We start from the raw sequence: 27,369 nt of genomic DNA, 5'->3' as shown, positions 1-27,369 counted from the left end.
CTGCCAGAGCATTTGATCCTTGCCTCGTGCTCTTCACAGCTGAAGCTCTATCGAACACCAGTCGGTGCATCGACTTACCGCGCTGCAGTTGTGGAGTCTCCTGTCATGATTTTACGGATAGGAAAGGTGCCTTTTTTTTTTTTTTACCTGCAGAGCTGGCATCTTCGCTTTCTGTCTGTCTTTTGACAAGGCTGGATAATTGAACATTGGGTCAATGTGGTCCATATGCATTTTGGATTTTAATAAAGCCATGCTGAGGCTTCTCCATAATTGGCTGAAAATGTACAGAGAAATTCTTGCAGACTCAAACAGCAGGAAGAATCAATAATAAGGCTGATAGGGGGTGAATCCTGGGAGGAATGTAACACATTTTAGCTGATTAATAGAAACTTTGGAGGATTTTCTGCTGGAACAATGTGCTACTTAGAGTGATATACAACATACAGCAGGCTTCTGTCAAATAAATTATTCCTCAAAAAGCTTTTTTTTTTTTTCAGCTCATCGATCTGTCTGTGTGTTTTGAATCCATTGAGTAAGATGGAGTGTCTGGCAGTAAGATTAAAATAACTTATTTACCAATCATTCTTTCTATGCTTTGTGATTAATTTCCATGAGTGAAACTACAGCTACAGAAGCCACCAAATGAAAAAACAAACCTGCACAATACACCTCCGATTCACACAATATTCACGACCCGGGAGGGCAGAGGGATGTTTTTATGTTTTGTCTGCTGCTTTCCTCGCTGAGCTCAGTGATGAGGATGGTCTAAGTGCTCCAGACCTTTCAGTCTTTATCAGATTACTGACTCCAAAATTAAATAGAAGCATGTGCAAAGGTTCGAGGACTGGGGAGGAGTCAGATGGGGCCGAGGTAATGTCACTGTGTTTCTGATCTTTATTGAGAGCGACACAGACAGAACCTCCCTCCCTCAAAAATACACACACACACACACACACACACACACACACACACACACACACACACACACACACAAGCATTTCCTTGTATTGATTAGCTGAGAAAAAGGGTTGAGGTCAGCAGGCATATGTCTGAATTTCTTTCTCTTCGTCTCTCACACTCCATTTATCTCTGTCTGATCCAATACTTTTCTTCCCCCATCAGGGGGCCTTGCTTCATCCATATATCTGTGACTCCCCTCCCATGACCTGCTCTCACACTCAGTGCTTTCTTTTTGTCCGCCTCTTTGCCCTTCACTTGACATACATAAATCAATCAGTCAATCCAATTTCATTCAGAGCAAAGCCTGATGGATTTGCTACTGAGCCACCGTACTGATAAAGCAACAGTGTCCAGAGTGTAATTACATTCCAAATGAGATGATGTGGTTGATGGATTTGATTTTGCTTCATTTTCAGTAATAAAACACAAAGAAAAATAGCATGAAAACAAGACACATACAAACATAACAATCAGAAAGACAAGCAAGACTCAATAGCTCACTCACGGTGAAATGGAGAAAACAAAGTAGATTTTAACTGGGTCCCCAGAGAGGTGCTGCATTGTTTTATATTTGAGAAACTGTATATTTAGAGCGAGAGGAACATTTTTCTCTGAAATGTAATGTGAAAACTTATCCTACAGTAAGCAGGACCTAGTGGAGACCACACAATTAATTATCCTCAGTGTTTTGACACCAACATAGTTTTCAGATGTGGTCACTCGAGAATATTTAAAGAATATTCTTCGTTTTTTGTAATTAACCACAAACAAGCTTAAATTCAATTATACTGAAGTTATTCCAACTGCAAGGGAATTAATGATTCTTTTTTTAAATCAATCTACACAAGTCATGCAAGGCAGAGTACTGCCATTTTTTTTCCAACTTCAATGCGATCTACAAAAAAGGGACATTAAAGCTAAAATGTTTGTTGACATACATCCACACTTTCTACATGCTCATTTATACTGAAGACATACCTCTTGCTTTGTAAAGAATACACAATACAAAAACATTGACACCTCTGTATTGAACAAATCCTAATCAAGAGATATACTGTATTCTAAATCAAGAATCCAATCACTTTTATGACAATCTGTCTGAAAAGACTGATGTGCAGAAAATAGCACAAAGAAGTTTGAAAACCTTCTGAGAAGCTGTTATCAAGGTTAGATTTGTAGACATCAGATGAAATATAGAAAATGAGTCTCTTATGTCGTGAAACTCATGACAGCAATGAGGATAGACTGAAGCATGTCTCTCAATTGACACACATGAATCATCCAAGGGCTCTACAAATAACATCACTAACAGTGTTAAAATACAGGTTCAGGGTACCAGTCAGCTTGTAGAATTCTTGCTATCTTCTTTTCAATGTTAAAAATGCACCATTTTTTAGTCTTGTGTCTAAAGTCCAGTGAGCAACGGACACCACTAAGTCTGTCACCACTGCACCCCTCTGATGTCGTAACAGCCTCTGTACAGTAACACATGGAACAAGCCGTGCCTGAGTCTTAACGCTTTTCCTCACAGATGGGGCCGATAACTGATCAATAGTTGCCAGACTCAGTCAATCAATGCCCCCAAGCCCCCAACCCAACAACCTCTGCAGTCACTTCAGACCCAGCTGCTTCAGCTCCAGGCCTGATTTGTCCTCCACAGTCTCTGTCATTTGTCTCTGGATTTCCCTTCCATCTGATTGCTTCAGTGCTTTTTGAACGCCCTTTCCACGTGTCCTTACCCCCAGACAGTGATTTATATGTGCTCCTGTCATCACTGAGGACATTGCAAGTTCAAGCTCATTTGCACACTTTGGCTCATATTAATTTTTTTCTTTAAAGAAGTAAGAAGAGCAAATCACAGTTCGCCTTGAAACATTAATGTCTTGTTACACGGGTTGTGTCTTTACAAGGGTTGCACTAATATTTATGTGTGAGTAAATATATATATATACTGTATATATATATATATATATATATATATATATATATATTTGAGGGCTTTTTGTGCCATCATTGTGGAGACAGGTCAGTAGCTGGAGTTGGAAATTGGGGACAGAGAGAGAGGAGGATAACGTGCAAGAATGGTGCCACAGGTCAGATTTGACTCTGATATGCCTTTTTTGAAGACTACAGCCTCTGTACATGGGGCACCCGAACAAACCACTTGGTCACTGGCACCCAAACAACGGGCTTTCTTGTTGAATCAACAATATGTCAGTCAAGCAGCTGTTCTGTTGATTCTAAGGATCGAAGATGATTGAAGTTTTTTAGGTCCATTGATTACACCTTAATGACATATTTCCATTGATGTTAATTGTAAAAGATATACAAACCTGAGCTGATGTAGAATTATTTGAATGACATCTGGTTGAACAGAAAAACAGCAGCATGCAAACAAAGGGGGAAATTCGACATAGCGTTGAAAATCACAGCAGTATAAAACAAGCACTAGTATTCATGACATTGAAATGCTGACTTACAAAAAACAGATAACTTGCAGACAAATTTTGTGGATTTCATGTCCACCCCTACAAAAACCCCCCAACATAAATTTATATATTTTCCAAAAAACTTCCTCTGATCATTATTTTTACTCAATTTATAATGAAGTGTTTATTCAGTCACTATTCTCTTCAGAGAAGATTAATCTTGTTATTTCTAAATGGAAGCCTCTTTAAACTATGTTGGCCACAAACTGATGTGAAAAGGTCATAATGGTACAAATGTTGCAAGAAAAACATAGCTGTATTGCATTACAGTAATAGCTACTCTTCCCTAACTGTTTAATTAGAATAGGTTCATCAATCACAAATGTCTTGTTTTCCACAGCTACACATTATGCTGAATTTTACACTCTATGCTGCATTAAACAACTCCTTCTTTCAAAGAACATAATTTGCTTCAGTGCATTAGATCTTGAACAGCTCTGTCTCCCTCCTTTGTGCCTATTGGACAGTGGCTGTTCTTTCCTTTGCCTTTTCATATCCCCTTTTTGCCTCCATGCTCTCCTCTGCTGGCTGTTCACATGTGCAGTGGACTGTGAAGGGAAACATTTGTACCCTCATTCTCAAATAGATGCATGGCCATTTACACATACAAGCATATATGCATATTGTGACAACGAAAAAGCCATTATCATGCATGAAAGGGCAGCATGAGGCACGTATCGATGTCATTACCATGCATTCGAAAAATGCTAGTCATGGCTGGATTGAGAACTATCATGTCTGCATGTGCAAGACTGTTAAGTAAAAACTTTTAAAACGCTGTAGCATGAATTATCTTAACAGTGTTGCTGACTATAAGGCTAAGTGAGGTGTTTATGGCTATCATTTCCCACATCAACTGTCTATTATCAAATACAATAATGATAGACGAACTGAAAAAAAGAACATATTATCCCAGTGATCTGCTGATTACACACATTTTTATATCCGTTATTATATTTTAATTAAGTCCCTGCATTAATCAACAAGCTTAAGATCATAGGCCCCGCAGTCATTGATCCTTTATATTAAAGGTCTGCACATAAAGAAGATGAATAATTCAAGAGCATGTTCTGCTTATGAAAGGTTGATATCTTTTTTCTGTACACACAGTGCTGACTGGTGAATCATTGGACCCAGCATTCTGTGTACTCTTAGTCATAGCCAACACTTTATTGGCTGTCAGTTTGTACACCATCTGCTGACTGAACATGCAAACTGCATTTAGACACAAACCTGCCAAGGAAAATACAAGAAAAAAACCCCTTTTTGCTGCTGTCCAGCAAAGAATAACAGAGAATGGTTACTCTAAAAAAAAAAAAAACCTAAAAAAACCCCCATCATGACAGTTTCAATGCTTGTCTTGATATATCTCCTCCACAATTTAACACTACTGCAGATTATTTTCTTCATTTGATTAAAACAAATATTTACATATTTTGCTTACATATATTTTCTTCAAAATAAATACATAAAGAAGAAATGTGTTCGTTTAAAAGTTTTATTCTCTAAGTTTTAAGTTTAGTTATGCTATAATAAGCATCTGCATGTGCTTCCATTTTCTCTTGTTTGGTCGGTTAAGTTCATGCCACATTATCTAATCAAATTTAACAAACAGCCTTAATGCTGTTAAAGTAAGAGAAGCTTTGCCATAGCACTATGAAAGTTTTGCACAAAGAACATCATAAGAATTAGATCAGGGATAAAAGCACAAGTTCAATTTAATAAAAAGTCAACTACTGCTAAGTGCATTAGCATTAGATTATAGAGAGAGAAAGAGAGAGAGAGAGAGAGAGAGAGAGAGAGAGAGAGAGAGAGAGAAAAAGAGAGAGAGAGAGAGAAAGAGAAAGAGAGCATCCCCCAGTATGAAGTGGGATGCTTTTGATTTAGTACTGCAGGAGACTAAAGATTAAAAACAAAGAAATATTTGTCTCCTCTTTGTGCTTTTAACTGTCCGTGAACCATATGTAAATATAGTACAGTTGTTACAGTCGCCATTACCTCACACTACATGGTGAATAGTGGAACTGTGGATACTCCGGCGCAGTAGATGGCGGACTGTAATTGTTGGGTTGTCACAAAAACAGACGAAGAAGAGGCAGAAGCGGAAGAGACGTGGCAGATAAACAGACAGAGGAAGCAGCACTCAACTTTCCTGATGACAGCTCTAAGAGCTGCCTTTCGCTTGAAATTGACACAGAAGCTTAAATGACAGTACAACATAACCTGAAACAAACGCCACTTTAGTAACGCCTGTGACAGGTAAGGTGATTTCATCTTTGGTTCCTCAACTTTCCTAGCTAGCTAGCTAGCTAGCTTAGCTAACGTCAGCTCACCTGGTCACATCAGCTGAGGTAGCACAAGCTAATGTCATTATATCTCGTAACGTGTGTCAGGTGTTTGTATTACAATATAAGAAGTATAGAAAACTACAAATCGCGTCCTCTGTTTATGATGACATTCAGAAAAAGATTTTCACCATGTTCAATGGATGTTCATCTCGTTATGTGAGGGGATGTGTGTGCCCAAAGACCCTTTCTCTTAAAGTTAGCCTCGTCCTGTGACATGTCAACAGATTATCATCAGTCAGTGAATATATGTTGATTTGTTTTCAGAAACATCAAACTACAACAAAGAGAATGAGAAATACTTTTTACAGCAGATTGAAAGGAAGTACTTTCAGCTCTTTTGTATTACATTTTATATGTATAAAAAGTGCTATATAAATAAAGCTGATTGAAGTGATGTCAAATGATTTACTCAATTAAAATTAGAATCAACACAGAATAGCTACAGAGCTGCTGCTTGAAGACATTTACGTGAACAGTCACTGCATGGCAAAGCATCCATGCATTTATATTTCACTGACTGCAGTGCTGACATATCAACAAGCCACTATGTGGCTGGTCTACATTTACATATTGTTTCACATGGCCTGTCTAATTATTTTCCTATCCACATTGTGAATCATTTTAAGACTTTTCGGTTGATGGTAGTTTTTCACATAACTGGTGTCACAGAAGAGATTCGATGTTCGCAGTTCACTTTGAATTCAAACTGTAAGTCTGTGAATGTCCTACATCCAGATTAGTACCAGACACAGACAGTGTGTCTGTGCATACACAGACTGTGAGGAAAAAGGGAGATGTGAAAATAATGTCTTTTCTTCAGCTCTGTTTTTGCTCATGTCTGTATTAAAGAGAAAATTACCCCTCGTATTGGTTAATGTTTTAATTGATAACAAACCTGCGTTTGTCGTTTGTGCTCGATACAGCGCAGGTGACTATGGGTCTCTGCAAGTGCCCGAAGAGAAAGGTCACCAATTTATTCTGCTTTGAGCATCGGGTAAATGTGTGTGAGCATTGCCTCGTCTCCAACCACAACAAGGTCAGTGTGTGAAAAAAGAAAGAAACAAACAAACAAAAAAAAAAAGGTGTGACATTGAGTTAATGACTCCACATATCCACCTGCTGCCTTTCAGTGTATCGTACAGTCATATTTGCAATGGCTTCAGGACAGCGATTACAACCCCAACTGTACTCTGTGTAACACTCCATTGACTGCTCAGGACACCGTCAGACTCGTCTGTTATGGTAAGATTATCAATTCATTTAGGAATATATACTCTCTGTCAAGAAAAGCTGCTTGGATATGAAGACACAGAACAACAGAAGTTCCAAAACTGTGTTTTCCTCGTGGCTTTGCTTTTAGGTTTAAGTGCATAACAATCAAGGTACACACACAGGTTTGTCTCCCTTCTCTGTTGTGCTAACATTATTGTATTTTTGTTCCTTCCACAGATGTGTTTCATTGGTCGTGTCTCAATAACTTGGCGTCTCGGCTGCCCCTCCACACGGCTCCAGCTGGATACCAGTGTCCCTCCTGTCAGACTCCTGTTTTCCCCCCTCCTAACCTCGCCAGCCCTATTGCTGATGTGCTAAAGGAGCAGCTGTCATCTGTCAACTGGGCTCGAGCTGGTTTAGGGCTGCCACTGGTAAGATCGTGTTATTGTTAAACACTTGTGTGCTGACATCACAACCGTTAGAGACAGTCTAAGTGGGAAAAATTAAGAAACCACTCCAAATGTTCCATTTATCAGCATCTCTACATCCATTGTCTGTTGAATTTCAACATAGGCACTCCTCGTTCTACTTAATGGGGTTCTCATGTGATCACCTAACAAGTCATTGAACTGAACAGTTAACTGAATGATTTCACCAAGAGGAAACATACAGCAGTGTGAAAGACTGCTGGAGATCATGCCCAGACGCATGAAAGTTGTAATTAGAAATCAGTCTTGTTCCACTTTATATTAATGTTCTAATTCCTTCTTCATGAAAATATACGTAGGTATTCTGTTTAAAAAAAGAATAGGAACCTGTTGTTGCTGCATTATTTGTGGTCTGAAAAAAACACTCCATATTTTGGTTATCTTAACCAGTTGTCATTTTCTGCAAATAAAAGATCTATATGAGAATATTTTATTTTGAAGTTGGGAAATGTGAAAAATAAAACAAAAATCTTCTTTTGGATCATGCACAAACCAATGAAATCACAGCGAAACAAATTTGACAAGAGCCGTATCTTGTGAGACGGAAAATAAAAATCCACATAAAGAACTAGGAATTGATCTTTTTAAAAAAAAAAATTGATTTTTTTTTTTTTATAAAAATAAGAAAATAAAACTATGAAACAGATGACAGGAATGGTAGCAGGGAATCATTAGCATTACCCTGCATACATGTGATCTACAATGAAAACTATGAGAATATCAACGTCCATTATTTCTACACTTTCAAATGCAAGCAACATTTTACATTTCATCGGTAAAAATGTTAGTGAAGTCGGTGTATATAAGGAAATTGCATTCCCTTAAGGTGATAGATATTTTTAGAAGCTCAAGCATTTGAGGAAACTGAAGAAAACATGATGTATGTACTGATCATTTTTATTGTAGAGTTTTAAAATGATATAAAATGTCATCTCTGACGGACAGATTGAGGAGCCTATCGGGGTCCTCGAGGAGACCACAGCTAGTGATGTCACTGATTATACTGACTGGTCAACATTTGGTGGTGAGTATTCATGCCTTCTTGTCAAAAAAATATTTGAACTATTGAAGTGGTTAATTAAATTAATACTTTTTCTTTTCTTTGCCAGCACACGATCAAAGTAACATTTACCCTAGCCACTCTTATAACACCAGCATAAACCCACCACCACCACATTCTGTGTCAGCTCCAGCACAGGAGGAACATGGAGGTCCTCGTAAAAACGGGGATCCAAAAACGCAGGATCACTCTGTGATAAACTTCACTACTACAGCCTCTACTTGCGACACAATCAAAGTACACACAGGTAACGTTTTGTCTATTCTTAATTAACCTAAACATAATAAATCACTAACTTAAGTGAGCTAAACTACCTTTTATGTGGAAAGATTAACCCAAACTTTAATTTCAATCTTCAGCATCATCACCAAGAAAGGTCTACGACACACGGGACGTTGGTCACAGCTCCATCACACAGATTGACTTTGATGATGACAAGTACAGAAGAAGACCAACATTGAGTTGGTTTGCTCAAATTCTCAAGTTAGTATTGTAGTCTACCTGAACATGAGCTCTTTGAATACCTTTTCAGTAGGATTAAAAAATGCTATAAATGTTATTTTGATATCTGACTTTTTTTTAAACTTTCTTTCTTTCAGAAATCTCACTGGTGGAAGACGAACATCTCTGTCCTGGAAACAGAGAGTGTTCATGCTTCTCCTGGTTGGGGTTATTGGATTCTTTACGCTGATAATTATCATGGCTAAACTTGGACGTGCCTCTGCCGGCTCAGACCCAAATTTAGATCCTCTTCTCAACCCCAACATCCGTGTTGGGAAAAACTGATAACAAGCATTGATTCCTTCTTTTTTTTTTTCCTTTTGTGTTACACAATATAAGCCTGGGAAGGCTTAGCTGAAATGGGACTTTCCATTCACTGTCAGCCCAACAGAGGGAGCCATTTACCCAATTTGAACGGAGAAAAGAAAAGAGACATTGCATCTCTTTGAACAGAGGAGAACTCTGCTTCCATTCAGTAGGAACATGCCAGGGCCCTTCACAAACTAAATGTTATTACATTCAGGATCTTTCCTGCCATTTTGGTAAATCAACCCCTTAAGTCCAAAGGGAACCAAAGCCCAGGGCTTACAGGTGAAGGACCAGCCAGCTGTTGCTTTGAAAAGCTAATGATGGGGAGAGTTAGTGCTTCTGTTTAACAATTCCAGATAACAGTTGTCAGTGAACTTTTAAAGTTGAATGTTAATTTCAGTAGAAACTAAACACTGTTGATGTTTAAGAACATCTTTGCTTGCAGAAAACTCTGAATGCACACTATCCACAACACAACATTTATAAAGAAGTACTAGTTTATAAACTGACTTTTTTGGTTTGAGGAGCCTGTGTGCATTTTATTCCTGCTGAAGTTACTCAATTGAGAGACCAGATAAACCACACACAAACTAAATATATAATTATTTAAGGGTGTCAGCATTACTTTTGAATTCAGTGCATTGCTTTTTAATTTTGCACACATGCTGTATGTATATTTTCTGACGTGTCTTCGACTGTCTATTAAATGGGAATAACTCAGAATTGTGTATGATAAAGATCATTAATCATAGAAGTTATCTACTTGCCTACCTGGGCAAAAGCAAGCATGACTAGTGTCTAAACTGACCGGTATATAATACAGATTCATTGAGAATGAAGTAAGTAAGTATATATATTAATATGTGATTGTGTTGCTCTATTTTTTGTATAAAAGTTTCTGGCAAAAGCAGCAAAATAACAATCTCAGTCCACTGAAAATAAGTCCACAGATAAACTGATTTAATAGAGTCATTTTCAGGTTCAGCAATGACACCATCATACAATTATTTTGCACATTACTTCCCCTGGTGGTACATAAAGCTCATTGCAGACCTCCACCTGATGTGAGCTCAGTGATGGGAGTAAACTTGGATTAGAGAAATGTGAGCTATTTTAAGAAACTTCAAAGTTTAAAGTTCTAATTGTTTTTGGAGGTGTTTGGGTCAGTGCTGCTGTTCTGTCATATTAACTACAGCAGCAATGATGACAAAATATTTATCATAACTGATCTAAATATATATATGACCATAGACAAACAATGGTCTCACTGGTTCAGCGGGGTCTGTAGGTGTATCTTTTTGGCTTTTCTTCCTTTTTTTAAGGCCATATTTGGACTAGAGGTCTTAAGGGCTGGAAATTTAAATAACATTGGCCAAGGTTAGGTTGCAGTTTAAGGGCTACGGTCTAGCCAAAAGATGAACCAAAAAATTATCAAATTCTTTCAAAAAAACATGTTTTTGTGTTGCAACTGAAAGCATTTGAGTTGCACATCAATCAGACTAAAGAAGCTAAAAGAACATTTAGAATGTCGCAAAATCTCTCCTTGGACAATGAGCAGCGAGCGAGGAAACAAACCAGGTACAAATATTAAAAATAATTCCTCCTCTCTGCTGAGAAGAGCTAAAACAATCCTGACCATCAGGTATAAGTTAACCAAGTCAGTGCAACACTGAAAGAGCTGACAAGCCAGGTACAATGAGCTCATACTCATAGCATGCAGTTTAATGCTTGCATACCAATAATGTACTTGTTTTTCACTTTCAGGCATGTAGACGGCAGTTAGAAAAGAAACAAACACTGCAGGAAGGCTGAGTCACTTGCAGACAGCTTACACTCAAAGAACAAGGATTCCTCATAATGTGCATTACTTTAAGAGTAGAAATTAAAGACAGAAGTAAAAATCACGCTGTACAGTTACTATGAAAGAAAATAAGCCACACACGTCAAACCTGTTTTTTTCCTTTACCTGCAGACATTTAAATTTATGCTTTAAAGTTGGGTATTTTAACATTGGGCCTAATAGATGGACTCAACTTTTGGAGTGACTCTCAAGTGGCCAGTCAAGGAACAGCAGTTATTTGTGTCAATCTCATTCTTTAATTTGACCAGCTGAGAAACCTGAAGGTTTAACTGTGAAGTGAAGGACGAATGTTCCCTCAACAGAAGCACTGTTGTGACTGTTAAACGTGTTTACTCCTTTAAAAAGTATGTATTTATTTGAATTACATCGTCAGTAACTAACTCCATGGTACATTTAGCAGTGTTTCAGCGTGACGAGCATACTTAGTCATAATGAGGTGTATGGTGACATCTTTGTAAGATGTGTCACATCTTGTCCTCAGTAATTCTCTTAATAACCCACTTTAAGAGTTGACGCCAGAGTTATAAATATTCACCGGTATGTCTCGTGTTGGCATGTATTAGATGCTTCTTCTAACTTTCCATTATGTTTGCCAGACTGTCACAGCAGTGTAGGTTATGCAATGATTGTCAGTGGATCCAAGCCACATGACATTGATGCAGGGAAAGCTGCCGAAGGCAATGAAAATACATGCTACAAAATTAGAGCGAGGACAGCAGATATTGCACTTGCACACACTGCAAAGCTGTGTTAGGTATTCTCTGATATGATTGTTTCCTTATGAAAGTGGTTGAAGTCATTAGAGATTTGATATTACGTGACAAGTCTTGTAATGCATAATTGGCTTTGTCACCTATTGGAATTCAATGTGTTTGTCAGGAACTCTGAGTTATTAGATTGCCCATTGCACTGACATAATAGGGACATTCTGATCAATAGGTGACACTTTTTGTTATCAGGCACTGTGTATGCAACACAGTGTTTTTGTACTTCTGCTCTGTTCTTATGACAATCACAGGCACAAAGAACATATCTGTCTGATGAACTGGTGGCATCTCGAATGTATTTTTTTTTGTTTTTGCTTTAAAGTTTTATCATTGCACGAAGCAGACCCTGATACGTTCTGACAAGTGCAAGGGGATTGTGTGTTTATTTTAAAAGCTGCAATCATATAAGAAGATAGTTTGTGACATTTAACATCCACCCACTACCTTGCCTCAAGTTATACAGGCTCGAGCTGAGTTTGCCTCTGACATTTTTTCCTCTGCTTCGATACTCCTTTTGATGCGTCAGGGTGAGGGGGGTCCATGTTTGAGTTGAGGAATGAATGCTAGGAGCCTGTTTTTTTGGCTGGTACAGTGAGTCAGACACTTGGGGCCAATAAAAAACATCATTGGCATAGACTTCATTCTCATGATACCAAGCTGCTGAAAAACTGGGTGGGTTTTTTTTTTTCCATTAATTTATGTCAGTTTGAGCGGTTTATTTATCAAATCCTACAATATTCTGCTGTGGATTGGATGAAATGTTGTGAATAGCTTCACTTTATTATCCCCATTGTCTTTTGAGTGCAGCTCTGTTTGGCTCCTCAATTTTTTTGTATTATTTAATAGAGCACTGTGTGGTCTTTTGTTGGCTATCTTTGTTGTTTACTGCTGTAACACTGTCAATTTATCCATTTTGGCATGAAGGTTTATCTAATATCTTGTTCTTATCTATCTTTCAAATGTATGCATGAGCCATTATTAACAGAGTGGCCCATAGCAAAGTTTAACACAGTTCAAAGTAGCTGCGAGCGACAACTGGCCCCTTTGTTATTGGGTGACATAGGAGTACTTATTGACGTGTGGGTGCATGCGTGTGCTGCATGTGCTTCCCAGTTCAATTAGAAGGTACATCACTGAGAGGGAGTCATTTCGTTGGAATGAACACAACTGCCTGTGTTCTCCCGAGGATCACTGAGAAAGTAAGTACTGATGTTAGCTGGGTGGTCGATTACAAACAAATGCATGAATTAGCTATGGCTACAAGAATGAACTCATTTAAAACCTAGAAATTGTTGTTCTATTTTTAAAAGCTGTGCCTGTAATGTTCCATAGCTGCATTTTAGACAAAAAAAAATTCTGCGTGCAACTTTTCTTTGTTATTTGTTATTGCTTATAGCCCTAAATTAATTAGATTTTTAAATTAATTAGACTTTTTTTTCATAATTTTGTTTAGAACTTTGTTTGTTGTGCATACAACTAAGACTGATTTTTAAAGTTGTAATTGATTATCAAATAGTATTAACATGTTTTTTCTGAGTATCCTGCTTTATTAATCTGTATCTTAATTGTATTACTATGAAAACTTTCTTTTGCAGACTAATTTATGTTTCAAGGTGATGAATAAAAAATATTCATAGTTTCTTAAGACAACTCTACAGATTAGCTGCCATTGATGGAGGAATATGTAAGGCCTTCACGTCCTCATCAGGACTCCAAGGGAGTCAAAGGGCACAAATCTGAAATGCACAACAGTCAAGAAAGAGATCGCAAGCGTGGAAAGACTGGGAACTCAAAAACTCAACAAATGAAGCACCATCACCAAAATCAAGAACAGCATCATCAGTGGAGCCAGCAAAAGTCCCATCAGTCAGTTGACAATGATAGCCACGAGTAAGTTTAAGTTTTGTTTGGTATTTACGAAAGAATGTAAGAAGGTTTTTGCCCTTTTTAATGTATTTGCATAAAATGTTTGATCTTTAAAGTATTTTAATAAAACACCACTACCCAATTACCACTTGGTCCAAAGAGTGTAATAAGTTAATTATTTTCTGGCAATATGTAACCTTTTTGAGCTTCTCTTATTCGTTTTGTAATGTTTGTATTTCAATAATCGTTATCTTTAGATTTAGTCTGTATGTTTTAGTCTTGTCTCAAAATTTAATTCGTCTTTAACAACCATATTTTCTTTTTAAAATAGCATCCATTCAACAGCAGAGGACAGCATTTTCAGTGATCATCACCCAAACCATCCACGTCACTTTGAAAATAACCAGACCCGCCACTCTCACCATTACCACCGCAAGCAGAACCATCGCCATGTTTCTCTATCTGAGATTTCCTCAACAAGTTCTTCTTCATCCCCTTCCTCTTCTTCTTCTTCCTCTTCTTCTTCTTCTTCTTCACCCTCCTCCTCCTCCTCTTCATCTTCCTCATCTTCATCTTCCTCTTCCTTTTCTTCATCTTCCACATCCTCCGCTTCCTCCTGTATGTCTTCTGAGTCCAGCAGCGGAGGATCAGACAGTTGTCCTCGTATGAAGCACTCACAGTCCTGCTCGGACATTTCCAGGAAGTACAGGTACCTGGAGGACGGTGATGACACCGCTCCTCTAATTGATAAAGGAAGTAATCCGAATATGAATAAACTAGATCGGGGGAAAGCCAAGTCTTCTGCCTCTGGACCTGCTCATGGAACCCTGAAAAACAAACGGAGGACCACAAGTGGATTAGGGGGAAATGGTGGAAGTTTTCGTAAAGCTAAATCTATGGAGGCTTTGACACAGCCTGGACAGAAAGAGTGGGACGAGAATAAAGATGAAAAAGAGACAGAGAAAGAGAAGAGTGAAGCAAAGAAGAACCTGATGAAGGAGAAGATGAAGTTCTCTGCATTCCTGAATGAGATCACTAGACAGGTGCTCAGCCCCATGAGACTCACAACACTGGGGGTTACATATGCTAAGAGACCCTCTAGTCCTGCTCAGACCTCTGTGAGATCCTCCTGTACAGCAGAGAGCAGCTCAGAGAGGCTCCAGAGGAGCAGACCTACCAGTGCAGACTCTGTGAGGTCCAGCAAGACCCCCAAGACCCCCAAGACCACCAGAACCAGCAACGACTGCACATTGCTTTCTCACACTAAATCTTCACATCATCATCACCAAGGTCACAGAGCTGCAGACTCACAGTGTCAAATGACCTGTCACAAGACAGACAGGGCCAGGAGCTGCACTGATGTCAGTTGTTCACCAAGACAGCAGACCCACAAACGCCATCTACACCATCACCATGGAGACCAGCACAGCTCTTCTCATCACCATCACCATGGAGACACCAAAAGCCCAAATTATCCCTCTCACCATGGAGACCACAATAAAATTCACCACCATCACCATGGACACCACCACAGTCCTGTTTGTCATCATACTGATCACCACCATCACCACAGTGACAGTCACCATAGAGACCACTGCAACACATCTCAGCTCCATGGACTACACCATGGCCATGCTCCTCACCATGGAGACCACCATCTAAAAACTCATCACCATCACCATGGGGATAACCACAGCCCAACACATCGCCATGGAGATCAACACTGTTCAGGTCACCGTCGCCATAGCAGCCATCAAAATACAAAACAACCTCACAATGAAAACCTCAGCCCCCCAATTCATCATCACCATAGTGACCCCCATAATATAACTCAGCCTCGCAGCTATAATCATCATCATGTTAATGAACCCAGTGCACAACATCAGCATCATCACCACCACAGAGACCATCGGCATCATCATGGAGACTACCAGCATCAGCGTGGCGACCGCCAGAGTTTAGACCATCATCATCATGATGGAGAGCACAGCCCAACAATTCAACATCACCATGGAGACCACCAACATCACCATGGAGACCACCAGCATCACCACGGTAACCACCAAGGTTCAGACCACAAGCATCACCATGAAGAGCAAAGCACAACCATTCAACATCACCATGGAGATCCTCATCATCGCCATGGAGAACACCAGCATCACCATGGTGACCACCAAAGTTCAGACCACAAGCATCATCATACCGAGCACAGCGCAACAATTCAGCATCACCATGGTGACCATCAGCATCACCACGGTGACCAAAGTTTAGAAACTCATCATCACCATGATGAGCACAGCCAAACCATTAAACATCACCATGGAGACCACCAGCATAACCACAGTGACCATCAAAGTTCAGAACATAAGCATCACTTTGGCAAGCAAAGTCCAGCAACTTCTCCTCATGGAGATCACCACAGTGACACTCATGTGCTTCATTGTGAAGATCATCAGCATCACCATGGAGATAACCAGCAATACAGAGGAGACCATCAGCATCTCCTTGAAGAACTCCCAAGTGCTGACCATAGACATCCTCACAGAGACCCACTCGATTTGGACATTCAGCAACATCATGGAGACCACCACAGTCTGGGCCATCAGCATCACCACAGTGACCACCACAATCCATCCCACCATTATCACCATAGCAGCCACCATAATGCAGATCATCAGCATCACCATGGCAACCACCACAGTGCAGACCATAAGCATCACCATGGAGACCACCAGAGTGCAGAACATCATCATCAACATGAAGAACACCAGATTCCAGACCATTCACATCACCATGGAGACCACCACAGTCCAGATCATCAGCATCACCATGGAGACCACAGCAGTGCAGAACATCATCATCAACATGGAGACCACAAGATTCCAGACCATTCACATTGCCATGGAGACCACCACAGTCCAGACCATCAACATCACCATGGTGACCACCACAGTCCAGAACATCAACATCACAGTGGTGATCACCAAAGTGACTGTCAGTCAGTTAAAACAGACTCAGGGAGCAGTGGTCCTTCAGGTCATGAAGAAGAACAGATGAGCTTCAGCCCCTCATTACATAAAGTATGTTTATAAAAATAGTATATAATACTATATTCATATGTATGATGATAATTACCATTATGATGTTGATTGTATATATACACATACATACAATCAACATGATAATGGTATATATGTGTTTGCACATGTACATATATGCACAGACAATCTAAAGTTTGACCTCTCCTCCACAATCCTATTACAGTATGTCCATAAAGTCATCAATGACGGTCAATACTCACACTCTCACACACATTTTATTGACAGTTATGTAGAACATGTTCCACTCATTGACAGCAGAGTGGATATTACACAACAATACCTTATTTAAATACATCACATTATGTTGACATTTCAGATTTATGTTTTTATGTACTTTTACTGCCTTCTTATTGTAAAATGTTTTATTTTTTTCTGATTTGACTTATCCTTTTTAACATTTATTTTTTATACAGGAAAAGGTGAATGAGCTGGGTCGAATCATGTAAGTGTAGAGTTTTTTGTTTGATAACTTCAAATGAAGTAAAACAATGCTGATAACAATGACATTGTGATATATTTGGCTGCACACTGAGATTAATTTTTGTTGCCAATATCACAGAAATGATTGAACACTGAAATTCTAAACCCAATGGTTAAAATAGGAATGACATTCTGTTGTCCTATCAATTAATTAAATATAAAATTGATGAAATGCCAATGTCCTTTTTCTCACTAATTGTACTTTTAATTGTTTATCTTTCCTGATAGGATACTTCAAGAGCAGAATGAAGGTCTGCATCAGAGTCTGCTACAGACTGCAGTGAGGATGGAGTGTTTAGGAGAAGAGTTCATAAGCAGCCAAAAGCTTTTGGAGTCAGAACTTCAGAGGACACGTATGGAGCTCAACAACCTCACAGAGAGGTTTAAGAGGTAAATTATGCCTCAGTTTACATATTGCACTAATCATTTTAAAATAGGAAACAGCATAGGAGACAAATCTACTTGGCTTTAATAAGGCTTCAATGGAGATGGACATGATCTCACAGCCAGTTATAGTCAATCGATGTTCAAGAAGAAAGGTCACTACACAGACTTCTTTTGTAAACTTTGCAATCTTAACAGGCAAACAGTTAAAGAAATAAGTGAAAAGAAAGAAAAACAAAATGCAGTCTGATTTAAATGTTATGTTCTGAAAAATGGTGATTGAAAGAAATTGAAGGGAGAATGAAAACATTTCTAACAAGTAATGAATTCCGGTCATACTGTATTTATGTTTCCAAAACTTCAACTCTGTCATTTATTGTTGTCCCTGAATAAATGAATACATTGGAATAAGTCCACACAGAGAGCTAGATAGCATAGGAAACTAAAAATTGAAGAGAATTCATGTTTTCACCAGCCAGGGTAGGATTGCAATGCTAATTAACTTCTCTCCCTGTCTGCCCTTCCCTAGACTACATGACAACTGCTCATCCACGCAACAAACCAACTCTCTTCTAGAGCAAAGGCTTCACTTAGTGGTGAGACTGGAAGAACTTCCAAGTTTGTTGTCAAGGTCTTTATTTGTCTCCTTCGACAGAAAAATGTCTTGGATACATGAAAATTACTGCATAGACAATATTCCAAATTTTGTCTATAATTTAAAAAAAACATCAGTTATATGCATACATACATACATACATACATACATACATAAATGAATACAGTTACTAATATGTTGGGGGCCTTGTAAGTGATTTCTATTTGATAAACATTAGAAATATGATGTAATGGAAAAATGTTTTGTGAAGTTAGGGGATGGATTACTTGAAATATGTCTCTCTCTGTCAGGCCCAGAGTATGGAAGGAGAACGTGAGAGGTTGAACCGGCGTATTTCAGCACTGACAGAGAAGCTTGCTGATGCAAAACATGCTCACAGTGTGGAAAAATTCAGTGTAAGATCTTTATTTTTCTCCTAATTCTCAGAAAACAGCAACACCACTATGCACATACAAAAGCAGGGGAGGAAATTATGTCAGAAAAATATTCTGGTATTCTTTATAAAATCTGATTTTCTGCAAGTGCAAGAATACACTGGTCACAAACAACAAATAAAGATTTTGAAATTCTGAAGAATTCTCTGGCAAATTGTTTAGCACATATACAGAGTCTAGCAGTATTATGGTTTAATATACATTATCATAATACAATGATATATAAATCTACATCATTGTTTGAATTTCATCATTAATTCAATAGATGATCAACTTTTATCTTCTCCTCACTGTAGGGAACATTAATGCTGCAAAGAAATGAACACGATTTTCAGCCAGATGACACCATGAACCAGGTGGTTCACCCCATCACTCCCCCTCCGATTGAGTTCATGGACAACCACAACTATGGAAAGGTCCAAACCGGAGGGCAGGAGCTTCCTCTGGGGTCAGTTCCAGAGGAAGAAGAGTCTGACTGGTCAGAGTTAGGAGAAGAGACACCACGATTCATACTGACAGGATCTAACAGAGGACCTGTCTGGAGACACCAGGAAGGAGACATGGACAAAGATAGTGAGTCTGGGGGTGAGGATATTTTCGGTCGACACTCTCCAAGTCCAATACATATACCTCACCTCCAGTTCAGTATCCACAACGAGAATCTGTCTGATGGCATGACAGGGGATGGCACTTACAGGGTCACTAAAAGCCCAACTCATGGCTCAGCCATCTTGATCCGGTCAGCTAGCATGGAGGACATCCCTCATGCACACCATGAAATGCAGAAGGAGCTAAGAGGCATGGAGGCCATGATGAACCTTCACCAACAAGGGGACGCAGCTACGGGGGATTTAGACAACCACATCATTCATCACTGGAGAGGAAGCAATGACATAGCTATTGCAAGGCCGATAGAAAGCAGGATGTCAGATGCAGAAAGCAGCCTCCAGTCAGCCGAGATGATGCTCAACCACTTCATCTGTGAGCATCAGACCAGTGAAGGTAACGTTCAGAGCAGGGCTGAGTTACACAGCTGGACAGGAGGGATTCCAGACGAGGTGTGGACAGGCGAACGCACTCAGCTGTGACAGAATCCTCATGTGAAATACTCATTTACATTTATCTTCATTCACAAAAGAAGTTTGAAGCTCAAAGTGGCTCAGCACCGTTTATTAACATCTGGTCAAAAAGGTCTTCACCTTTGACAGTAACACAGTGATATTACAAACATTCAAAGTAAAACTTGTCTTAACATATAAATAATAAAAAAATACTCTTCCCTGCACAACTACAGCAGATTAAATATGTGTACCTAAATAGAAATACTTATGCTTAGACCTTTATTGGTGAAATGTAAATGTGTGTTTGTTATATGAGGATATAATGTAGGCATTCATTTTTCCTGTCCTTCTTTCTCTGTGGCCATCAAATTGTAATTATTCAAGTTACCTATTAGCTTTATTGCATGAAAAAGTATCTATTTATATAATTTCTGCGTAGTTTGTAAAATTATTCAATTTTAAATGTCATATACTGCTTGTGTTTAGGAGAATCTAAATCATGTTGTAAAAATAAAATACTAAAAGGCATGCATTATACAGTATATTATCATAATTATATATTTATTGAATCTATTTACCAAATATAGTATAATGTATTATTACAGTTCAGCTTAATATGCATATGTGCAGAAATATTGTCCTGTCTATGTGTTTCTGTTGGCAGCAATGTTAGTAAACCTGCTTAGATAAATTGGATTATTTGTACAGACCTTTGAAAAATGAAAATAACCCCCCATGTAACTCTGTCCATTAACATCTAATAAACCACTTGAAGAAATACAAAGACATCAACTCAACTGTCATTATTTTTATAACTTATTTACTTTCCTTGTAAAATAACAGATATGTGAGAGGACTGGAGAAGCTTTACTTTGAGTTTTACTTGAGAAACTGTAGAAATTTAAGTTAAGCGACAAATTGATACTGTGCATTTGTAGTAATTTGGAGAGGAGATTTGCCCCTGGGGGGCAATTCAAAGGCACACAGAGCAGTAAATCATCGAAAGTGCAGTTATACTAAAATTTAACCAAAGATAAAGTGTCAACAAAAGAATAAAGTGTCAAGATGAAAGTACAAAGTTAAAATACAAAAGAAGGTATAAGAGGACAGTGATCGGACTAAAGATGAAAATGCAGTAGTGAACAGATGTAAACAGAACTACAGTGCAGTAAATAAGAAATAAATATAATGTAATAAACAATAAACTGCATTAGGGGGTTAATGTGCAGGCATACGGAAAACAGACAAAGCAGCTTTGAAAGTCTGGGGTGGGGAGTTGTTTTGCCACTCAAATGCTGGTAAGAGAGCGTGTGAGGGGTCCTGCATGATCCAACCTGCTAACCTGACTGTCTGCTGGTTGTAGACGGTACAGTAGACAGAGTCCTTACAGGAAGTCCGATGATCTTAGAGCACAAAGTGACCATGCTCTGCTCCGAAGGATGTTTGTTAAGTTTACCTGGTAACAGAATAGACCTATCCAAAGATGATCAACTTTGTTTTGTATCTTCAAATATGCAGCCGTATATCTTGGGCACTACAGAATAAAGAGGAGCAGTGCTGTCAATGGAGCAACACCTGGCAGGAGTTGGATCACACATGGTAGGGTAGGCTACCAAACAGACTTGGTAAACTTAAACTGTCGTGAGGGTGAACAGGGACGTACGATAAGGCCCCTGTGTTCTACAACTCCCACCTCTGTAAAAGGTTATTGTGCATTCCAGGGGATGTTCTGTGATTTCCCAGTGAGCACTCTACTACTCTTTCCATTATGTGGCCCCCACTTCATTCTCTATGAAGTGATTAATGGTTACTTTACAGAATTTGATAAGGTGTTACTCCCTATCTACCCATTAACTAAAGGTTAACTAGTTGCTCATTTGTTACCTAGTTACTAGGCAAAATTGTGTGTACCTTTGTTCCCTCCTAACTAATGGTTACATACTAGTTGAATATTAGATAACAGGTAGTACCTTTTCAAATACTATGCAAATTTGTGTGCCTTATTGTGACGTGTTGATGATATAGTTCTGCTGCCATCATCAATCTAGGGCCTCTAGCCGACAAGAGTTAATGGAAACAAACAGACAAAATGAGTTTCCTTGGTGGGGTGGCTTGGCTTATCTTTGGAGATGGGATAAGGTACTCAAACATGTGTATGGAGCTAAGAATAGAGCTGATACTCTTCTCATTGAAGGAGATAGTTCAAGTGGTTTTGGGCATGCATTCATATGAAGTTGGGTTGTGAGGATCGGTGTTACAAAATGAAGGCTCATATCCATCTCTCTGTCAGATTTAATTGGTGTTGTCACCTACGTGTCCCTTTGTATGAGTGATGGGTGCTAAGCGCACAATGGCCTGGATTCATGGATTAAGAGGATAGAGGTAAGACACTCCCAGAATCCAGGTTTGCCAAATCCAGTGTGCCAAATCTATTGTGTGGCACACTGGAGGGTACGTAGTGATCAGTGGAGATAACTGGACTTTTTTTTTCAGCTCATTTTTTGGGACAAAAATAAGGTGAGCTTTGATACACCAATGTCTGATCAGTTGCAGATACTGCTGTTGAATTGTAAAGCTCAACAATTTTTCATCAAGAATTTAAACTAACTTTTCAATTATTCTGTAAAAGTCTGTGCTGTCCCTTCTAATTGTGTACTTAAAGCTGTACTACGAGTTGCACTGCATGTTGGGTTCCACTTTTTTTATGTTAATCCTGAAGGTTTTTGAAGTCCTGCTTATCACTTCTTCGTTCTTGCAGACAAACAACATCATCGTCACTCGTTGCTGCATCGTTTTCCTTCCCCTACTTCCCTGGTGAGACTCCGATACCCTCCCTGCCACCATGGTGGTTATGAAGATGAAGTTCCCCTTCCAGAAAAGAGTGCAGCTCGCCCAGGGACTATGGCTCCTCTCCTTGAGTGCCACAGTGGCTGGAGCATTGACCTTCAGCCTGGGCTGCATCCTCAAGACAGAGCTGCTCAGGAGAGCGGAGGTACTTTTTTAGTCTAATGCTACGACTACCATCAACATTATCAATATGTTACAGTTTACCTGTAAAAGTGAGAGATGTAAAATGAGTGTTTTCATCGCAACTCTGAAGTATTGTATGAAGTCAAATATGTGTCTACCTTTAGGAAAGTCAAAGGCATAGTTTGTCATAATCAGAACATACCTGTGATAAATAAAGTATTGAATACAGTAGTATCCTGTCAATACTTCAAGAGAGGAACGTACATTTTTTAATGTTGAACGGTGACAGTTGATTTTATCGAGTACAAGGCTCAGCTGACAGACACAACTTGTCCGTCTTAGTTAAAAGCCATCTGGGAGAATATGTGGAGCAAGTGTAATAAAAGGATAAAGAAAATGAATGATTGTAAAGAAATTCCCTTGGTAATCCAATACATAAAATAGTACTTGCCCCTGTGACCTGCTTATCGTCCTCACTCATCATTTAATGAACTCGGCTTTGTCAGTTTTAACAAACGTAATCCTTATTTCAGAAGTATTTAAAAGGCCTACTGTACATTTTGATAAACGGTTGAGTTTTTGTTTTTTTTCATCTTGTGAAAAAGCTCTTTGTTATTTCACTATTTTTTAAGGCTTATAATGCCATTATTTTAGAGACAGGATAGAGTCAGAAAAAGGGAGAAAGAGGGCGGGAATGACATATGGGAAAGGAGCCATGAGGTAGATGGGGTGCATGTACTAACTACTACGCTACCTGCTCTTTTAATAACAATGGTTATAACAGACCTTCGTATTATGCCTTTAAAAATGTAAATGAAAGGAAATGGAAAAATATAATGAATATTACAATAAGTAATAATAGATAAAACCACACTTTAACATATAATTTACTGTCACTGCGCCTATTTCATTGTTTGTTTTTTTTATTGTTATTTTTACTCGGCCAACATTTTTTTTCATCTTGTAAGGTTATTTAACCATCATGGTCATAAATTGATCCAACAAATTTCCCTTTTACTCTGATCAAGCATTAACTTTCTAAATCAAAGGAATTCTCTTTTCCAACGTATTTTATGAAACCTTAATGGGTCGTTGGACATTAGAATCTTTTTTTAAAGTGTCCTTGCAGGCCATTGAAGAAACATTTTTTGAACGGTCTGGGTTTAATTGGCACAGTTTTAATAATTGACTATAGAAATTTGTTCCACCTCTCCTCAGGAACTCAGTGTTCATTTAGGAGCCCTTGAGCTAAAAAGCTGATTCATCTGAGAGGCTCTCAATTATGAATGATAATCTGACTGTTAATCTGCCTCTGTTTAAATTAAGGGTTAACCTTCAACTCGTTAGAACCTCCAGGGTTCAACAACACACTGATTGTGTATACCTCAAAGCATGGACAATCAAGGTTATAACACAGACTTCTTTGAAACGTATGATGGCTGGTTTGGTCACCTGAGAGGGTTGCTATGTATATTGATTTGTAATGTAAATTTCCTTTTGGCAATCTACAATAAAAAAAGACAATAATAGCCAATAATGGATAAATTAGTCTTGCTTTTTTCCAGAAGGGACATTTTTCTCTTTTTGAATTTTTGCTACACAACAAGGAGGACCATCATGTTGTTTGAGTTTATGAGCTCTTCAGACCTTCTTTTTTCTCAAAGCTTTAACTATAAATCAAGCTGTATTATTTGTATTTGTTCTAATCGTTAAAGTAAGGCACATATACATGCATATACGATAACATACATGCTGCAGCAGCTAGAAAATATGTCTCATTACCTGCAACACACAGCTTCAGCTAGGAAAAAGAGCTGTGTGCTAACAAGTATGACTTAGCTTCTTCTGAGTGTTCAGAAGTTGATGTTCAACATATATTTCAGGTGATTTTTCTGCTCATTATGGGCAAATACATATCATCAGGTTAAACATCCTTTTATGTAGCATTTGTTTTGCACTTTTTTTTTTTTTTGGCTTATTTATGCCTTCATCTGAGGGACAGTGGATAGAGTCGGAAATCAGGGAAAGAGATTTTAGTGAGAAAGAAGCCACGGGTCGGATTTGAAACTGAGGTGCTTGCTTAGAGGACTGTAGCCTCTGTACATGGAGCACAGGAACTAACCATAGGCCATACATTATGATGCTTGCTTACAACAGATGATAGAGTTAATTCTAATTGCGTGTGTGTGACTTACTTACAGGTAATGGATAACTCAAACGTTCATGTGGTGCCCAACACTTTCATGATTGTGGGTCTGGCCTCTTTGGGTATCAACTACTTTGCTTCAAAGATCTGTCAAGATGCTCTGGATGCTGGGCAATTCCCTCGCTGGAAGAAATTCCTGAAGCCATATTTTGCCATCTCTTCTTTCTTTACTGTCCTCATGCTGCTCGCAGTCATCATGAGCTATGCAATGACAGGCAGTCTGGAGTCTTCTCTGAAGGTTGGCCTGAGAAATGGCATCCGTTTCTACAAGGATACAGACACCCCGGGCCGCTGTTACCAGAAACAGAACATCGACTACCTGCAGATGGCTTTTGAGTGCTGTGGAAACAATGACTTCAGGGACTGGTTTGAAGTCCAATGGATCAGCAACAGATACCTCGATTTCAACTCTAAGGAAGTGAAAGAGTAAGTTTCCCAGAAACTATGAATATAAAAGGAACAGCTTTTTCCAATCTTTTACAGAAAAACAATAATAGAATAACATGTTCACAATTTAAAGAATGTCTCTCTCTTGTTTCATCAGCCGCATCAAAAGCAATGTGGACGGCCGTTACTTGGTTGACGGAGTCCCATTTAGTTGCTGCAACCCCACCTCTCCACGGCCTTGCATCCAGTATCAGCTCACCAACAACTCTGCTCACTATAACTATGACTACCAAACCGAAGAGCTCAACATCTACCTCCGAGGCTGCAGAGAGGCCCTGGTCAACTACTACATGGGACTGATGAACACCATTGGCACTGCAGTGCTGTCAGTCTTCCTCTTACAGGTGAATTATGATAAGGATCACAACAGTAAGTACGGCAGAGGGAAGCTTAGAAGCCATTTTCATTTGGAGGATGGTTTGAGGGTGGTTAAGGCTTTGACTTTTTAGGGGTTGGTACAGATGCCATACTTAATCTAACAATGTGCAATGTCAAAAACGCTGTTGCAATGTCCTACCATTGTATTGGATAAACACAGTAAGCAATGAATGCAAGACTGAGCATGAGCATCAATTGATTTTTATCTCTGTGGAGCATCAAAGGCTACAATTCATATTAATCCATCATTCTCCACTGTTCTGTGTAGCTCCTTCATGTTTCTCTCTATCGTAACCCAACCCCCATTTTTTCTACCTTCCTCCCTCCCGTTCAGGGCTCTGTGCTAGTCAGCTTACGGTTCCTGCAGACCTCAATGGAGGCAGTGGAAGGGAAGGAAAACACAGAGATTGAGACAGAGGGATATTTGCTGGAGAAAGGAGTAAAAGAAACCATCATGGAGTTTGTCGACCCTTTATTGAAGTTCCTCCTGCTCACAAACAAGGTGGAAGAGGGCGCATCGACCAGCGCAACTGCTACCGGAGAAACAACCTAAACCACAAATGATGTAGTCACAGAGAGTGAAACTAATAAGGATTCTTAAAGTTTCATCATAATGAAAGTCTCCATGAATTTGAAAGATTAAGGGGTAGCATTTTCTATTGTCAGATGACCACCACTGGTACAAATAATATATTTTGTAGTTTTCCATTCAATTTCATACACTGACTGCAAAACCTATAGTTTTAACCACAGAAGTTACCGTATGATTTTCCCTGTTTAGAACGTATTTTAAATACACCTTATTATTCTTTTTTTTTTTAGTATATTTCAGTTTCATTGTGTGTTTTTATTTTTTATTTTTATGAATGATAAACCCTTAGATATATATATTTTTTTGCTTCACAAATACACCAAATCATTTTAAAAATATATTTGAATGTGATATCATTAAAATTACTCTCAAAAGTCTTGGTTATAAAAGCAATGAAACACCAACCAGTCAGCAGAGAAACAGAAGTAAATAAGTTAGTGTTCACAAAGGATGTTGAGGATGTAATGCAAACTGAAGAGAATATGAAGCACAATACTCCACTGTGTAGCAGGACTTTGACATTATATCACTTATTAAAGTTTGGAGATACTTATTGCCTTATGAAGTGGAGTCACTCATTGCCTTTTTTTTCTCATGCACATTCTAGTATCTTATAGCTTCACATGTCAGATGTCACCCTCTAGAACAGTAGTTCCTAGCTGTTTATGCAACCCCCATTCTCTTCTTGCTGTTAGTGTAAGTAGCAGGATTAAACAGATTGATTCATTAACAATGTCCCTAATGCAGTGAAAGCCACTGAGCGTGTCCTCTGTTCTGACACCTTTGTTTAAGCTTTTAATCCCATTTGTTAATACTAAACCTGCTACTCTTGCAAATAT

At 38.7% G+C, this 27,369-nt stretch overlaps 4 protein-coding genes across 9 annotated transcripts in view; 3 read left to right on the top strand and 1 right to left on the bottom strand.

Annotated features, from left to right (window-relative positions):
• Positions 1–27,369, bottom strand: part of spata22 (spermatogenesis associated 22) — a 277,137-nt gene that overhangs the window by 121,694 nt on the left and 128,074 nt on the right. The gene's annotated exons all lie outside the window — the stretch shown is intronic.
• zfpl1 (zinc finger protein-like 1) lies at positions 5,485–10,090 on the top strand. 3 transcript variants are annotated; one of them, XM_079356169.1, is made up of 8 exons: positions 5,485–5,708; positions 6,721–6,833; positions 6,928–7,039; positions 7,247–7,440; positions 8,443–8,521; positions 8,685–8,804; positions 8,917–9,040; positions 9,157–10,090. In XM_079356169.1, exons 2-8 carry the CDS (start codon positions 6,732–6,734, stop codon positions 9,341–9,343), a joined length of 918 nt encoding a protein of 305 aa, XP_079212295.1. In that variant the 5' UTR covers positions 5,485–5,708; positions 6,721–6,731; the 3' UTR covers positions 9,344–10,090. The 3 variants fall into 3 exon arrangements, with proteins under 3 accessions (XP_079212295.1, XP_079212294.1, XP_079212293.1); XM_079356168.1 differs by having other exon boundaries at positions 5,486–5,708; positions 6,726–6,833; positions 8,607–8,804; XM_079356167.1 differs by having other exon boundaries at positions 5,488–5,708; positions 8,607–8,804.
• Positions 13,528–20,696, top strand: LOC306831188 (uncharacterized protein). The gene is made up of 7 exons (XM_079355136.1): positions 13,528–13,885; positions 14,193–16,941; positions 17,376–17,404; positions 17,671–17,832; positions 18,356–18,422; positions 18,733–18,837; positions 19,173–20,696. The coding sequence occupies exons 1-7, from the start codon at positions 13,668–13,670 to the stop codon at positions 19,962–19,964; spliced, it is 4,122 nt and encodes a 1,373-aa protein (XP_079211262.1). The 5' UTR covers positions 13,528–13,667; the 3' UTR covers positions 19,965–20,696.
• On the top strand, positions 22,095–27,091 carry rom1a (retinal outer segment membrane protein 1a). Its single transcript, XM_079356445.1, has 5 exons — positions 22,095–22,454; positions 22,696–22,929; positions 25,109–25,539; positions 25,658–25,904; positions 26,273–27,091. Exons 2-5 carry the CDS (start codon positions 22,780–22,782, stop codon positions 26,489–26,491), a joined length of 1,047 nt encoding a protein of 348 aa, XP_079212571.1. The 5' UTR covers positions 22,095–22,454; positions 22,696–22,779; the 3' UTR covers positions 26,492–27,091.

The sequence above is a fragment of the Symphodus melops genome, assembly GCF_947650265.1.
Source record: "Symphodus melops genome assembly, chromosome: 11".
Lineage (NCBI taxonomy): Eukaryota > Metazoa > Chordata > Actinopteri > Labriformes > Labridae > Symphodus > Symphodus melops.
Note: the sequence above shows the minus strand (reverse complement) of the source record. Positions and strands in the feature narration are given on the sequence as shown.

Excerpts from the sequence above, each read along its gene's own strand:
- zfpl1 (XM_079356168.1), top strand. The coding sequence starts at position 6,732 with ATGGGTCTCTGCAAGTGCCCGAAGAGAAAGGTCACCAATTTATTCTGC. Across the intron at positions 6,834-6,927 it reads TCGTCTCCAACCACAACAAG|TGTATCGTACAGTCATATTT; the intron begins GTCAGTGTGTGA and ends GCTGCCTTTCAG. Across the intron at positions 8,522-8,606 it reads TGACTGGTCAACATTTGGTG|CACACGATCAAAGTAACATT; the intron begins GTGAGTATTCAT and ends TTTCTTTGCCAG.
- LOC306831188 (XM_079355136.1), top strand. The coding sequence starts at position 13,668 with ATGGAGGAATATGTAAGGCCTTCACGTCCTCATCAGGACTCCAAGGGA. Across the intron at positions 17,405-17,670 it reads AATGAGCTGGGTCGAATCAT|GATACTTCAAGAGCAGAATG; the intron begins GTAAGTGTAGAG and ends CTTTCCTGATAG. Across the intron at positions 18,423-18,732 it reads AGCAAAGGCTTCACTTAGTG|GCCCAGAGTATGGAAGGAGA; the intron begins GTGAGACTGGAA and ends TCTCTCTGTCAG.
- rom1a (XM_079356445.1), top strand. The coding sequence starts at position 22,780 with ATGGTGGTTATGAAGATGAAGTTCCCCTTCCAGAAAAGAGTGCAGCTC. Across the intron at positions 22,930-25,108 it reads AGCTGCTCAGGAGAGCGGAG|GTAATGGATAACTCAAACGT; the intron begins GTACTTTTTTAG and ends ACTTACTTACAG. Across the intron at positions 25,540-25,657 it reads AACTCTAAGGAAGTGAAAGA|CCGCATCAAAAGCAATGTGG; the intron begins GTAAGTTTCCCA and ends TTGTTTCATCAG.